General features: G+C 31.3%; 2 protein-coding genes across 5 annotated transcripts in view; both read left to right on the top strand.

Annotated features, from left to right (window-relative positions):
• The window catches only part of LOC142353214 (uncharacterized), a 712,302-nt gene that overhangs the window by 208,964 nt on the left and 486,078 nt on the right, over nt 1–17,260 (top strand). The gene's annotated exons all lie outside the window — the stretch shown is intronic.
• LOC142353233 (uncharacterized) overlaps nt 1–17,260 on the top strand; it is a 137,995-nt gene that overhangs the window by 45,859 nt on the left and 74,876 nt on the right. For all 4 annotated transcript variants that reach the window (XM_075405465.1, XM_075405464.1, XM_075405463.1 and 1 more), the window contains exons 3-4: nt 13,767–13,807; nt 14,344–14,585. In XM_075405465.1, the coding sequence (XP_075261580.1) occupies nt 13,767–13,807; nt 14,344–14,585 (283 nt within the window). The remainder of the gene's footprint in view (nt 1–13,766; nt 13,808–14,343; nt 14,586–17,260) is intronic.

The raw sequence follows: 17,260 nt of genomic DNA, 5'->3' as shown, positions 1-17,260 counted from the left end.
TCCTTAAAATTTTTTCTCTGGGACTTGTACATTAAGAGGAAAAAAATGACGTACAATTGACCTTTGATGACTCATATATTTGTTATGTGAGCAAAAGTGATGTTTTTTGAAGTATATTTGTGTTAGTTTTTACTAATGGAACAACTTTTGCTTAAGAAATTTTTCTCTAGAACTTGTACATTAAGAGGAAAAAATGATGTACAATTGACCTTTGATGAATCATATATGTTATCTGAGCAAAATTGATGTTTTTCAAAGTAGTTTTGTGTTAGTTTTCACTAATGGAACAACTTTTCCTTAAGAAATTTTTCTCTAGAACTTGTACATTAAGAGGAAAAAATGATGTACAATTGACCTTTGATGATTCATAAATATGTTATGTGAGCAAAATTAATCTTTTTTAAAATAGTTTTGTGTTAGTTTTCACTAATGGAACAACTTTTCCTTAAGAAATTTTTCTCTGGGACTTGTACATTAAGAGGAAAAAAATGACGTACAATTGACCTTTGATGACTCATATATTTGTTATGTGAGCAAAAGTGATGTTTTTTGAAATATATTTGTGTTACTTTTTACTAATGGAACAACTTTTGCTTAAGAAATTTTTCTCTAGAACTTGTACATTAAGAGGAAAAAATGATGTACAATTGACCTTTGATGAATCATATATGTTATCTGAGCAAAATTGATATTTTTCAAAGTAGTTTTGTGTTAGTTTTCACTAATGGAACAACTTTTCCTTAAGAAATTTTTCTCTAGAACTTGTACATTAAGAGGGAAAAAATGATGTACAAATGAACTTTGATGACTCATACATATGTTATGTGAGCAAAATTGATGTTTATTAAAGTACTTTTGTGTTAGTTTTCTCTAATGGAACAACTTTTGCTTAAGAAATTTTTCTCCAGGACTTGTACATTAAGAGGAAAAAAATGATGTACAATTGACCTTTGATGACTCATACATATGTTATATAAGCAAAATTGATGTTTTTCAAAGTAGTTTTATGTTAGTTTTCTCTAATAGAACAACTTTTGCTTAAGAAATTTTTCTCTAGAACTTGTACATTAAGAGAAAAAAATGATGTACAATTGACCTTTGATGACTCATAAATGTGTTATGTGAGCAAAATTAATGTTTTTCAAAATAGTTTTGTGTTAGTTTTCACTAATGCAACAACTTTTCCCTAAGAAATTTTTCGCTAGAACTTGTACATTAAGAGGATAAAAATGATGTACAATTGACCTTAATGACTCATACATATGTTATATCAGCAAAATTGATGTTTTTAAAGTTGTTTTGTGTTAGTTTTCACTAATAGAAAAACTTTTGCTTAAGAAATTTTTCACTAGGACTTGTACATTAAGAGGAAAAAAATGATGTACAATTGACTTTTGATGACTCATACATATGTTATATAAGCAAAATTGAAGTTTTTTGAAAGTAGTTTTATGTTAGTTTTCTCTAATAGAACAACTTTTGCTTAAGAAATTTTTCTCTAGAACTTGTACATTGAGGAAAAAAATGATGTGCAATTGACCTTCGATGACGCATATATATGTTTTGTGAGCAAAATTGATGTTTTTCACAGTAGTTTTGTGTTAGTTTTCACTAATGGAACAACTTTTCCTTAAGAAATTTTTCTCTGGGATTTGTACATTGAGGAAAAAAATGACGTACAATTGACCTTTGATGACTCATATATTTGTTATGTGAGCAAAAGTGATGTTTTTGGAAGTATATTTGTGTTAGTTTTTACTAATGGAACAACTTTTGCTTAAGAAATTTTTCTCTGGGACTTGTACACTTAGAGGAAAAAAGTGATGTACAATTGACTTTTGATGAATCATATATATGTTATCTGAGCAAAATTTATTTTTTTAAGTAGTTTTGTGTTAGTTTTCACTAATGGAACAACTTTTCCTTAAGAAATTTTTCTCTAGAACTTGTACATTAAGAGGAAAAAAAAATGATGTACAATTGACCTTTGATGATTCATAAATGTGTTATGTGAGCAAAATTAATCTTTTTTAAAATAGTTTTGTGTTAGTTTTCACTAATGGAACAACTTTTCCTTAAGAAATTTTTCTCTGGGACTTGTACATTAAGAGGAAAAAAATGACGTACAATTGACCTTTGATGACTCATATATTTGTTATGTGAGCAAAAGTCATGTTTTTTGAAGTATATTTGTGTTAGTTTTTACTAATGAAACAACTTTTGCTTAAGAAATTTTTCTCTAGAACTTGTACATTAAGAGGAAAAAATGATGTACAATTGACCTTTGATGAATCATATATGTTATCTGAGCAAAATTGATGTTTTTTAAAGTAGTTTTGTGTTAGTTTTCACTAATGGAACAACTTTTCCTTAAGAAATTTTTCTCTAGAACTTGTACATTAAGAGGAAAAAAATGATGTACAATTGACCTTTGATGATTCATAAATATGTTATGTGAGCAAAATTAATCTTTTTTAAAATAGTTTTGTGTTAATTTTCACTAATGGAACAACTTTTCCTTAAGAAATTTTTCTCTGGGACTTGTACATTAAGAGGAAAAAAATGACGTACAATTGACCTTTGATGACTCATATATTTGTTATGTGAGCAAAAGTGATGTTTTTTGAAGTATATTTGTGTTAGTTTTTACTAATGGAACAACTTTTGCTTAAGAAATTTTTCTCTAGAGCTTGTACATTAAGAGGAAAAAATGATGTACAATTGACCTTTGATGAATCATATATGTTATCTGAGCAAAATTGATATTTTTCAAAGTAGTTTTGTGTTAGTTTTCACAAATGGAACAACTTTTCCTTAAGAAATTTTTCTCTAGAACTTGTACATTAAGAGGAAAAAAATGATGTACAATTGACCTTTGATGATTCATAAATGTGTTATGTGAGCAAAATTAATCTTTTTTAAAATAGTTTTGTGTTAGTTTTCACTAATGGAACAACTTTTCCTTAAGGAATTTTTCTCTGGGACTTGTACATTAAGAGGAAAAAAATGACGTACAATTGACCTTTGATGACTCATATATTTGTTATGTGAGCAAAAACGATGTTTTTTGAATTATATTTGTGTTAGTTTTTACTAATGGAACAACTTTTGCTTAAGAAATTTTTCTCTAAAGCTTGTACATTAAGAGGGAAAAATGATGTACAATTGACCTTTGATGAATCATATATGTTATCTGAGAAAAATTGATATTTTTCAAAGTAGTTTTGTGTTAGTCTTCACTAATGGAACAACTTTTCCTTCAGAAATTTTTCTCTAGAACTTGTACATTAAGAGGAAAAAATGATGTACAATTGACCTTTGATGGTTCATAAATGTGTTATGTGAGCAAAATTAATGTTTTTTAAAAGTTTTGTGTTAGTTTTCACTAATGGAACAACTTTTCCTTAAGAAATTTTTCTCTGAGACTTGTACATTAAGAGGAAAAAAATGACGTACAATTGACCTTTGATGACTCATATATTTGTTATGTGAGCAAAAGTGATGTTTTTTAAAGTATATTTGTGATAGTTTTTACTAATGGAACAACTTTTGCTTAAGAAATTTTTCTCGGGGACTTGTACACTTAGAGGAAAAAAGTGATGTACAATTGACCTTTGATGAATTATATATATGTTATCTGAGCAAAATTTATGTTTTTCGAAGTAGTTTTGTGTTAGTTTTCACTAATGGAACAACTTTTCCTTAAGAAATTTTTCTCTTGAACTTTTACATTAAGAGGGAAAAAATGATGTACAATTGAACTTTGATGACTCATACATATGTTATGTGAGCAAAATTGATGTTTATTAAAGTAGTTTTGTGTTAGTTTTCACGAATGGAACAACATTTGCTTACGAAATTTTTCTCCAGGACTTGTACATTAAGAGGAAAAAAATGATGTACAATTGACCTTTGATGACTCATACATATGTTATATGAGCAAAATTGATGTTTTTCAAAATAGTTTTGTGTTAGTTTTCACTAATAAAACAACTTTTGCTTACGAAATTTTTCTCTAGAACTTGTACATTAAGAGAAAAAAAATGATGTACAATTGATCTTTGATGACTCATAAATGTGTTATGCGAGCAAAATTAATGTTTTTAAAATAGTTTTGTGTTAGTTTTCACTAATGGAACAACTTTTCCTTAAGAAATTTTTCTCTAGAACTTGTACATTAAGAGGAAAAAAATCATGTACAATTGACCTTTGATGAATCATATATATGTTATCTGAGCAAAATTGATATTTTTCAAAGTAGTTTTGTGTTAGTTTTCACTAATGGAACAACTTTTCCTTAAGAAATTTTTCTCTAGAACTTTTATATTAAGAGGGAAAAAATGATGTACAATTGAACTTTGATGACTCATACATATGTTATGTGAGCAAAATTGATGTTTATTAAAGTAGTTTTGTGTTAGTTTCCACTAATGGAACAACATTTGCTTACGAAATTTTTCTCCAGGACTTGTACATTAAGAGGAAAAAAATGATGTACAATTGACCTTTGATGACTCATACATATGTTATATGAGCAAAATTGATGTTTTTCAAAATAGTTTTGTGTTAGTTTTCACTAATAAAACAACTTTTGCTTACGAAATTTCTCTCTAGAACTTGTACATTAAGAGAAAAAAATGATGTACAATTGATCTTTGATGACTCATAAATGTGTTATGCGAGCAAACTTAATGTTTTTAAAATAGTTTTGTGTTAGTTTTCACTAATGGAACAACTTTTCCTTAAGAAATTTTTCTCTAGAACTTGTACATTAAGAGGAAAAAAATCATGTACAATTGACCTTTGATGAATCATATATATGTTATCTGAGCAAAATTGATATTTTTCAAAGTAGTTTTGTGTTAGTTTTCACTAATGGAACAACTTTTCCTTAAGAAATTTTTCTCTAGAACTTTTACATTAAGAGGGAAAAAATGATGTACAATTGAACTTTGATGACTCATACATATGTTATGTGAGCAAAATTGATGTTTATTAAAGTAGTTTTGTGTTAGTTTTCACTAATGGAACAACATTTGCTTACGAAATTTTTCTCCAGGACTTGTACATTAAGAGGAAAAAAATGATGTACAATTGACCTTTGATGACTCATACATATGTTATATGAGCAAAATTGATGTTTTTCAAAATAGTTTTGTGTTAGTTTTCACTAATAAAACAACTTTTGCTTACGAAATTTTTCTCTAGAACTTGTACATTAAGAGAAAAAAAATGATGTACAATTGATCTTTGATGACTCATAAATGTGTTATGTGAGCAAAATTAATGGTTTTAAAATAGTTTTGTGTTAGTTTTCACTAATGGAACAACGTTTCCTTAAGAAATTTTTCTCTAGAACTTGTACATTAAGAGGGAAAAATTGATGTACAATTGACCTTTGATGACTCATACATATGTTATGTGAGCAAAAGTGATGTTTTTTAAAGTAGTTTTGTGTTAGTTTTCACTAATAGAAAAACTTTTGCTGAAGAAATCCTTCTCTAGGAATTGTACATTAAGAGGAAAAGATTGATGTACAATTGACCTTTGATGACTTATACAAATGTTATGTGAGCAAAAGTGATGTTTTTTAAAGTATATTTGTGTTAGTTTTCACTCATGGAACAACTTTTCCTTAAGAAATTTTTCTCTGAGACTTGTACATTAAGAGGAAAAAAATGACGTACAATTGACCTTTGATGACTCATATATTTGTTATGTGAGCAAAAGTGATGTTTTTTAAAGTATATTTGTGATAGTTTTTACTAATGGAACAACTTTTGCTTAAGAAAATTTTCTCGGGGACTTGTACACTTAGAGGAAAAAAGTTGACCTTTGATGAATTATATATATGTTATCTGAGCAAAATTTATGTTTTTCGAAGTAGTTTTGTGTTAGTTTTCACTAATGGAACAACTTTTCCTTAAGAAATTTTTCTCTAGAACTTGTACATTAAGAGGAAAAAAATGATGTACAATTGACCTTTGATGAATCATATATATGTTATCTGAGCAAAATTGATATTTTTCAAAGTAGTTTTGTTAGTTTTCACTAATGGAACAACTTTTCCTTAAGAAATTTTTCTCTAAAACTTTTACATTAAGAGGGAAAAAATGATGTACAATTGAACTTTGATGACTCATACATATGTTATGTGAGCAAAATTGATGTTTATTAAAGTAGTTTTGTGTTAGTTTTCACTAATGGAACAACATTTGCTTAAGAAATTTTTCTCCAAGACTTGTACATTAAGAGGAAAAAAATGATGTACAATTGACCTTTGATGACTCATAAATGTGTTATGTGAGCAAAATTAATGTTTTTAAAATAGTTTTGTGTTAGTTTTCACTAATGGAACAACGTTTCCTTAAGAAATTTTTCTCTAGAACTTGTACATTAAGAGGGAAAAATTGATGTACAATTGACCTTTGATGACTCATACATATGTTATGTGAGTAAAAGTGATGTTTTTTAAAGTAGTTTTGTGTTAGTTTTCACTAATAGAAAAACTTTTGCTGAAGAAATCCTTCTCTAGGAATTGTACATTAAGAGGAAAAGATTGATGTACAATTGACCTTTGATGACTCATACAAATGTTATGTGAGCAAAAGTGATGTTTTTTAAAGTATATTTGTGTTAGTTTTCACTCATGGAACAACTTTTCCTTAAGAAATTTTTCTCCAGGACTTGTACATTAAGAGGAAAAAAATGATGTACAATTGACCTTTGATGATTCATAAATGTGTTATGTGAGCAAAATTAATGTTTTTCAAAATAGTTTCGTGTTAGTTTTCACTAATGGAACAACTTTTCCTGAAGAAATTTTTCTCAAGAACTTGTACATTAAGAGGAAAAAAATGATGTACAATTGACCTTTGATGACTCATAAATGTGTTATGTGAGCAAAATTAATGTTTTTTGAAATAGTTTTGTGTTAGTTTTCACTAATGGAACAGCTTTTGCTTAAAAAATTTTTCTCTAGAACTTTTACATTAAGAGGGAAAAAATGATGTACAATTGACCTTTGATGATTCATAAATGTGTTATGTGAGCAAAATTAATGTTTTTTAAAGTAGTTTCGTGTTAGTTTTCACTAATGGAGCAACTTTTCCTTAAGAAATTTTTCTCCAGAACTTGTACATTAAGAGGGAAAAAATGATGTACAGTTGGTTTTTTATGACTCATACATATGTTATATGAGCAAAATTGATGTTTTTTAAAGCAGTTTTGTGTTAGTCATTTAAAGTAGTTTTCACATTTCAGTTCTGATAGGGCATAAAATTTTGTGATGCAATCTTAACAAATAAATATGTGTCTTAATTATTTGCTAATTGACCCCAATCTCAGCTTCTCGCCTTTAAAACGTAGAGAAAAATGCTTGCTGATGATTAAGGGATGGTAATTTTTAACTATCTCGATGTTCCGACTACCTTGACTTGATCCGTGGATGAGTTAAAGAAGTTGAAATGATGGAGGAGCTACATGAAGATAGAAGAAGTTTTTTTTAACTTACTTTCCACAAGTTTTATGTTTTGAACCGCTCCTCTTGCTTAGGGAATTTTGATGCGCTCTGATGATAGACAAACAGAATGCTGTTCCTCTGGTTTCCAGATGTTCTCTTTTTTTTGCTTCCTTTTGCCAATTTGTTTTTTGAGGGAGCCTTAATGCTGTTAAACAAGATTTTTCCGATTTTTTCTTCTGTGTCTTTGTATTCTCTGCAACCAGAGTGACAAGATGTTGTTACACCCAAGTGTTCTTCTTGACACCACTCATTTTTCTGATTGATCCTTCAAAACTAAAAAAAAGATGTTTCCATACTTTTCGGATTCCTCAAGGACTTTGTTTTAACTTCTTAGTATCACTTCAAACGATGAATTCTTTTCAAATGATGAATTAATCCGATTTAAATGGGGGGGGGGTAGAAGTTACTCTCAACTTGTGTTCTTTCTGATCGAAGGTTGTCTTCCCTGTCAAAAACCACTGATCTTTGCTGGACAAAATAACAGTTAATGAGGTCAAAGTTTCGATTCTTTCAGAATGCTTTTTTGTTCCTTTTTTTTACAAATTTTATTGAAGAATCAATTACTTCCTTTCATCGTGTTCAAACATGTTGTTTTCGGATACGAATTTCGTCAAAAGGTAATACGTCTGAATCATATGGCTTGTTGTGTAATAAATGAAAGGGAAGTATATTAAGTCTGAACGAGACGAGTTCGAGTTTGAGTTTGTGTTCTAAAAATAGCTCTTAGATAATATTTTCCTCAGAATGTAGAACGCTTCCTACCCAGACGTTTCACATGTAGTTAAAAAACAAAATCTTCAACGTGGGTCTGCAACGTTTGTATACAAACAGTATTCTCCAGTGTGAAAATATCCCTTATAAACTTATAAACCTTATAAATTGTTTAAGCAGGAATTAAGCCTGCATTCGCAATACCAATATATAGTTTATTCACATTAGACGCCCATACTTCTGCGCAAAAGTGTTCATGACAAATATAGACTGGATTTATAGCCCGTAGGCATTTGTCCGATATACAAACAGTATTCTCCACAGTGTGTTAATATCGCGTATAAACTTATGAACCTGCCACGTTCAAAATGGATTTAAGGTAAGTCTTTTACTTTTTCAGGCAACAATCCTAACATACAGGGAATAATTGCCAAGAAGTTTCCATCCGCGCGCATGGTCGAACATGTTTGGGGAAAATGTGCTAAAAAGTGAGGCAGGGTGTACTGGTTTCTTACTACTGAAATGGTTTTCCCAATTCACTGAGTCTTTTCTAGGGCTAGTTTTTTGTTTAGTGAATGAAAATTCTCTGAATTGTACGTGAGGACTTGTCCTGCTATATTTTTTACAATTCAAAGAATTTAAATTGCATTGGTGCCCTGTGTTTTTTAAGATTTGTTCACACATTTTTGAATGACTTTCAGATGGGATAAACAAGATAGTGGTGCAGCTGCTGGGATGGCCTTAATTTAAGGTTAAAAGGTCATTTTTATGAGTTTTTGGGCTGAAAATGGTGCAATTCTTCATGTTTTTTTGTTATTTTTTTTTTTAGTTTTTTTGTTTGATTAGTCATAGGTTGAAAATTTTAAAAATTGATGAAGGCTTTTTGTGAGACACAATTGCTTGTTATGACCATTTTATGAGCTATATGTTTTAGTATTACAAACACACACACAAAATGATACTAATTTTTGCACTTTTCATATTTTTTGACATTTTCTTTATTCAAGTTGTTTGAGTCCCAGTGGCCAGAAAACCTCATCAGCGGTTGGATAATAAGTTACTAAAAAAATTTTAGTTGCCATGGATTAGGTTTCAACTTTTGAATATCACGAATTTTAGCAATTTTTTTGGACAAAGTTCGCATCTTTTCAGGTTTCTGAAAATTTTCATCATTTTTTTTAGTTTTTCTATTTTCAGGGAACAGGCAATCTTCTTTGATGTTTGTTAATAGGGCACTGCATAGTTTCTAGTAACAATGGAATGGTTTTTATCTTTTGAATGTCGCGAATTTTAGCATTTTTTTTTGGATAAAATCTGCAATTTTAAGATTTAAAGTTTTTGTAAGTTTTTGATGCAATCTTAACAAATAAATATGTGTCTTAATTATTTGCTAATTGACCCCAATCTCAGCTTCTCGCCTTTAAAACGTAGAGAAAAATGCTTGCTGATGATTAAGGGATGGTAATTTTTAACTATCTCGATGTTCCGACTACCTTGACTTGATCCGTGGATGAGTTAAAGAAGTTGAAATGATGGAGGAGCTACATGAAGATAGAAGAAGTTTTTTTTAACTTACTTTCCACAAGTTTTATGTTTTGAACCGCTCCTCTTGCTTAGGGAATTTTGATGCGCTCTGATGATAGACAAACAGAATGCTGTTCCTCTGGTTTCCAGATGTTCTCTTTTTTTTGCTTCCTTTTGCCAATTTGTTTTTTGAGGGAGCCTTAATGCTGTTAAACAAGATTTTTCCGATTTTTTCTTCTGTGTCTTTGTATTCTCTGCAACCAGAGTGACAAGATGTTGTTACACCCAAGTGTTCTTCTTGACACCACTCATTTTTCTGATTGATCCTTCAAAACTAAAAAAAAGATGTTTCCATACTTTTCGGATTCCTCAAGGACTTTGTTTTAACTTCTTAGTATCACTTCAAACGATGAATTCTTTTCAAATGATGAATTAATCCGATTTAAATGGGGGGGTAGAAGTTACTCTCAACTTGTGTTCTTTCTGATCGAAGGTTGTCTTCCCTGTCAAAAACCACTGATCTTTGCTGGACAAAATAACAGTTAATGAGGTCAAAGTTTCGATTCTTTCAGAATGCTTTTTTGTTCCTTTTTTTACAAATTTTATTGAAGAATCAATTACTTCCTTTCATCGTGTTCAAACATGTTGTTTTCGGATACGAATTTCGTCAAAAGGTAATACGTCTGAATCATATGGCTTGTTGTGTAATAAATGAAAGGGAAGTATATTAAGTCTGAACGAGACGAGTTCGAGTTTGAGTTTGAGTTTGTGTTCTAAAAATAGCTCTTAGATAATATTTTCCTCAGAATGTAGAACGCTTCCTACCCAGACTTTTCACATGTAGTTAAAAAACAAAATCTTCAACGTGGGTCTGCAACGTTTGTATACAAACAGTATTCTCCAGTGTGAAAATATCCCTTATAAACTTATAAACCTTATAAATTGTTTAAGCAGGAATTAAGCCTGCATTCGCAATACCAATATATAGTTTATTCACATTAGACGCCCATACTTCTGCGCAAAAGTGTTCATGACAAATATAGACTGGATTTATAGCCCGTAGGCATTTGTCCGATATACAAACAGTATTCTCCACAGTGTGTTAATATCGCGTATAAACTTATGAACCTGCCACGTTCAAAATGGATTTAAGGTAAGTCTTTTACTTTTTCAGGCAACAATCCTAACATACAGGGAATAATTGCCAAGAAGTTTCCATCCGCGCGCATGGTCGAACATGTTTGGGGAAAATGTGCTAAAAAGTGAGGCAGGGTGTACTGGTTTCTTACTACTGAAATGGTTTTCCCAATTCACTGAGTCTTTTCTAGGGCTAGTTTTTTGTTTAGTGAATGAAAATTCTCTGAATTGTACGCGAGGACTTGTCCTGCTATATTTTTTACAATTCAAAGAATTTAAATTGCATTGGTGCCCTGTGTTTTTTAAGATTTGTTCACACATTTTTGAATGACTTTCAGATGGGATAAACAAGATCTTTCAAGACGGGATAAACAGGTAAAGCCCAGCGGGAATTAAGTTTCATTAGATGCCCAAAGTGGGCTTTAGTAGTCCTTCAAGTGCTTATAGTGGTGCAGCTGCTGGGATGGCCTTAATTTAAGGTTAAAAGGTCATTTTTATGAGTTTTTGGGCTGAAAATGGTGCAATTCTTCATGTTTTTTTGTTATTTTTTTTTAGTTTTTTTGTTTGATTAGTCATAGGTTGAAAATTTTAAAAATTGATGAAGGCTTTTTGTGAGACACAGTTGCTTGTTATGACCATTTTATGAGCTATATGTTTTAGTATTACAAACACACACACAAAATGATACTAATTTTTGCACTTTTCATATTTTTTGACATTTTCTTTATTCAAGTTGTTTGAGTCCCAGTGGCCAGAAAACCTCATCAGCGGTTGGATAATAAGTTACTAAAAAAATTTTAGTTGCCATGGATTAGGTTTCAACTTTTGAATATCACGAATTTTAGCAATTTTTTTGGACAAAGTTCGCATCTTTTCAGGTTTCTGAAAATTTTCATCATTTTTTTTAGTTTTTCTATTTTCAGGGAACAGGCAATCTTCTTTGATGTTTGTTAATAGGGCACTGCATAGTTTCTAGTAACAATGGAATGGTTTTTATCTTTTGAATGTCGCGAATTTTAGCATTTTTTTTTGATAAAATCTGCAATTTTAAGATTTAAAGTTTTTGTAAGTTTTTGATATTTGTCCAGTCTCAAGTGCGAGAAAATCTATTCCACGTTCTGATAAAAGTTTACTGCATGGGTTTTCGTTTCAATGGTTTTGTTTTCAACTCTTTAACCTTTCGACTATTTGAAGTTTTTTGATAGAATTTGCAATTTTTTCAAGTTTTTCAACATTTATTTTTTTTAAATTTTTCTTGCCTCAGTAGTCAGGTAACCTCATCCAGGGTTTGATAGTTTGTTATAAAATAGTTGCTAGGGAACAATTGAATGGCTTGCAACATTTTAAAAGATCGAATTTATGTTTTTTGAAGTTTGAAATTTTTTCTAAAAATTATTGCCTATCGATCTATGAGCCAATGAGTTTTTTTAAAGCTTGGAATTGGGTCACTGGATAACCCCTAGAGTTACAGAAATGATTCAGAAGATATTTGTATCACGATTTTCAGCAACATTTCCTTATAATTTGCAATTGTTTCATTAAATTTTTTGGTCATTTTCGAGTTAATCGATCTTCAAGATCCAATGAATTTTTTTCAGCTATTGCAGATAAAATATTGGACCGATTTCCGAAACAAAAATTGGTTTTGAACATATTTTTGAAATAGGTTTTTTTTATAGGGAAAAAATTCTGCCTTAGGTTTAAAAGCTTCAATAGTTTTAGCAATGAGTATAATTTTGTTGAGTTTTGATTCTTTTAGTTTCTCAATTTTTATAGATTATTTTTTTGTTCTTGCTGGGCCTGTTCATTTGATCTGCTGGTCAGGTGGAGTACGTCTGAGTTTTTCATTCAATTTTCTGAATTGTATTTCAGGACTTGTCCTGCTATGTTTTTTTCATTCGCTTTACCTTTTGATCACTTTTTTTCATTTCTTGACTTTCACGTTTAACTTCTGACTTACCTCATTCACTGTTTCAAGTGAATGGTTTTTAAATCCTTTCATCAATAAGTTACGCAAGATAGTGAATACAGTCAAGGTCAAAAGAGCAAAATGAAATGAGACGGTTTAAACCGATAAAGGTATTGAGAATTGGGTTATCAAAGTTTCTTAGTGTTTGCTAGCTGACATTGGTATTAAGCTTTTTAGCTTTCAGTTTAGAAGCTGAATTAAGTATACTTTTAGAATCCAACCGAAACTGCACGCCGAATTAGAACACTTTTTGACACTTGAAAAAAAAATCGGTCAATTTATCTCTTTTTTTTTTCTTTTCTACTTCAATCCCGATGTGCATCAGGCGCGTCAACGGCGACTATTTTCCAGCAATCTGCCGGCTATGTTTGTTAGTTAGATCTTTTTGTCTTTTATTACTTGAGGATGTTAACAGATGTTTCAGCGTTTGGGTTTGAAATTTCAATGGAAGCAGTGCAAACTTCTGTTGGAAAATCACTAGCTGAAGTTCACGAGGGAGATATATAAGGGCAAGATCTTTTAAGGAGAAAAACCGATTATTTTCGTCTGAGTACGTAAATCGCTAAGCAAATATCTGCTTTTTGGTGAGTATATATATTACTCGAACTTGTCACTAATTTCCGCCATACAGCTCAACGACGTGCCAATTTGACTGAATTCAATGGAAACCTAATTGGTAAATGATTGCATAAAACGCTTTCAAAATACCCATCTTGATTTGGGTTGAAACACTTTCGCGGAAATAGTAACAAAAGATTCGTTTGCTAAAACAGCTAAACAGCTATTTGCTAAATAATGCAAGTTCTGCAAGTTGAAATGACGATGTCCTGCAGTTGATTCTTGACTGCATGCTTGTGTGTGAATTGTGCAACTGATGTCGTTTTGAACAATTAAATCTTTCAGGTGGAATTGGGATCCGAAACAGCTTCATTGAACAGCATTAGGTTCAGTTTAATAAGTAAAATTGTCCCCAAACTAACCTTGCTGAAAAATTCTCCGTACGAATTATTTTCTGTTGGTCATACGCAACAAATTTGGTGTAAAAATTAACAGATAATTAACAATTGCATTCCTCAACTTTAATTAACTAAAACGTGCCGGACCTAAATAACGCATGTGTGTTTCTCAGATCTTAGTTTTATTCTTCATACTAACTTTAATTGGCTCGTAAAGTATGTCTGATGTCAGTTATTCTGTCTAAACGGGCTCTTTTTTAGTCCACTTAATCAGTTGACAATTTCTGTGCCTTTTATTCTGCTGCTTGTGGAGCTTAATAAGCACCAAAAGAATATACCAAATTTTCGGAAGCTAAAGAAGTTTCAAAAAAACTTTGACAAAAGCAATTATAAATTAAAAGAAAGAATTAAGTATAACAATTTACCAATTGTGAAATTTAACCTGATATCATTAAATTCCAATTGTGTGCTATCGTATGCACAGATTACCTTTGATTTTACTTTGAATCATTTAACAATTTTAGTGAATCTGACATTGGGAGTGGAACTGGCAGTTTTGCCCAAGCTAACAACCCCAACCACACATTCCAGTACAGAGCACATGTGAAGGTAGACGACTACTCTGACACTGAGAGTCGTGCATCCACCGCATTGCCTCCTATCAACTCTTCACATATCATACCACAACATCTGCAACTGCAGCAGCCATTCTCTTCAACTACCACTACCACAACAACACACCACATATCAATTCAGCATCAACAAGGTTAATGAAATATTGGGATCTTCTCCAAGATCAGCCGTTTTTTCATTGTTTACTGCTCTCAAACGAAGTTTGTAGCAATTATATTAGTCCTGTTGGTCTTTTTTAATGCAATTTTTCGCTTGAACGATTTTTCTTCTGACCCAATTGACTTTTTGTCCTCAAAAACGGGATAAACAGGCAGTGCCCAGCGGGCATTAAGTTCTGTTAGAGCGTTTCAGCTCACTAGTCTCCAAGTATGCGATTCAAGAAAACTGTTTTGGAGACTTATACTTATTTCGGTTTCGCTTAGTAGTTAAGGTCTCCTCCTGCCATCCCAGAGCTCGCGGGTTGGAGGTTGGCTTTGCACCCATAAAATATTTTTAAGCTACACCGCTCCCTAAAATAAAATGCCCCGCCTGTCCTCCGATGTTTGCTAGTTTCGGTTTTGAAAACTTGAGACAAGTCTCTTAATACTTAGACTGCCAATTGCACAAACGTTCCTTATTGAGAATATTTGTGCTCAAGCATCCTATGCTTTGTCCTCAGCTGTTTAACAGCCGCCGTCAGCCTCTCAACGGCTATTATTTAGGCGCTAACACGCCAGTACAGGAGTTGGGCGACAAAGCCAGTAGTTTTGTGACGCGATTTTTTTAAGTTGGAGTTAGAAAAGTAAACTCCAATTCTAAAGTGCAGTCAGAAAACGGTATTTGAATAAAAATATGTTTTTGAGAGGTAATTTTGTTCTCATATGGCATTTTAACGTCTATTTTTTTTTATTGTTCGAGTTTTCTCATCAGAATGAGCATGTCTAGTTTTTTTGGTTTTGTCGATGAGAATTCATTGAATTGTTTCAGGACTTGTCTGCTATTTTTTTTTTGCTATGCAAAGTATTTGGATTGTATTAGTGTGTTGTATTTTTTAACGATATGTTCACAATTTTTTCGGCTTTTTCACATCGGTGAGAAGCCAAATTAAATTTCTGATTTTAGATACGCTGAAGTAGTAAAAGGATCGAAAAATCAATTAGCTTTGAGTCGTGATAATTTTTCAAACTACCTCTTAAGGGGAGTGCGAAATTGGTGTGTTTGATCAAATTTTCGGCTTTTGAGATGGATTTTTTCCACATGCGTCAATTTGACTTCTGTTTCCAGTGTTTTTACTCTTGAGTGCTTTTCATCTGCTACATAATTGTTCTAATTGCGCCTTTGTTCAATTGCAGGTATTCTTCAAGGGGGCAGTTAATGCTTGTTATCACTTGAACACAATTTGTTTTAAAATGCTAGTGAATACTTGATTTCCCCCCCCCCCGTTTTTTATTTTGTTGTCTTATCATTTAGTATCAGTGATGACAGCTCTGATTGGTTGTTAATGAGGCCTGAGTGAAGATAATTTACGGTTTAAGTTAACAGCTACTGGTTTTCATAACTCTAATGTTTTCTCAAAAAATTTTTAGTGCATTTTCAAATTTTGCTGCTGCTTGTTATAATTTTGCTGTCTTATCATTTAATCTCATTAGGGATAGGTCTCATGGGTTTCTAATTCAGTTTATATTAATTGATTCACATGTTTCTGCACAAAGCTAATGCTTTCTGTGACAATAATTTTAACAAATTTTACTGAATTTTTTAGTTTGCAAGTTTCTGGCCTTTTTGTTGAATTCATAGTCTCTTTCGTGACAAGTATTATGATTGCTAATGACAATTAAATTTATCTTCTTCAAAAACCATAGCGTGATTTTGACAGTTTCGAAAAATAGATAGAAGTTGACTTTTGTTCATTATTGTATTGTTTTCTGTTGTTTTTGTTAGGGTCATATCGCTTCAGTTGTGGCTTCCTTTTGGTCAACTTATTAGCTTCAACTTTAAGCTGATTTTCTTTGACTGAGATGCCTCTTTCTTCTGAAATAATCAGGTGAATCTTGCCTTCTTTTGTAGTTATCTTCTCCTTTTCTGCCATTAAGGTGAATTTGTGAATCATGCCTTCTTTTGTAGTTATATTTTATTTTTTTGCCATTAAAAGTGCTAAAAGGTATTTGTCACGCCCCTATTTCGATTTCGTGCCTCATAGTTACGTGATGATTTCCCTTTAAATATCCATAAATAGTGCTATTGTTTAGTTCATATTCAGATAGATCTAAAGGCCATATCTAGTCAGTATTTCCATCTAGGCCTGTAACCCCTTATTTGTTTATGCTTACTAAAGCGACCGCAGATTGACAGTTTACTGATAAACATATCAAGTACCTGAAAGCCTCAATATTTACCTTTTTGATTTCCCTGACGATGGACTCCCATATTTGGTAAGTAACTTCATGAGAAACTATGCAATTGGTGAAGTAATTATTCTGCTAATACGGATATTGTATATGTACTTAACAAACATCAGGAGACGTTTAAAAGCCGGAAATTGCCCAACTAGAAGATCAGTAAACATTTGCGAAGGACCAATACTGCTCGAGGTACAAGTCAACGGAACCCAAGATCACTAGAACAGCGGAGAACCAGTCTGACAATCAGTTGATAACAAAACTTGACATTAACCTTAAAACTTCTTATTCTATCAATGAAAACTTTGTTATTTCTATTAAAATACATAAAGATTGAACTGGAAAAATCTTTATAAAACACCAAGTTATAACAAGCTTCAATAGTGTTAATTGGTCTACCGAAAAGCTGTTAATTTACAAGGCAACTACT

The sequence above is a fragment of the Convolutriloba macropyga genome, chromosome 14, assembly GCF_964194025.1.
Source record: "Convolutriloba macropyga chromosome 14, txConMacr16.3, whole genome shotgun sequence".
In the NCBI taxonomy this organism is placed as follows: domain Eukaryota; kingdom Metazoa; phylum Xenacoelomorpha; order Acoela; family Convolutidae; genus Convolutriloba; species Convolutriloba macropyga.
This window is presented reverse-complemented; position numbering and strand designations above follow the sequence as displayed.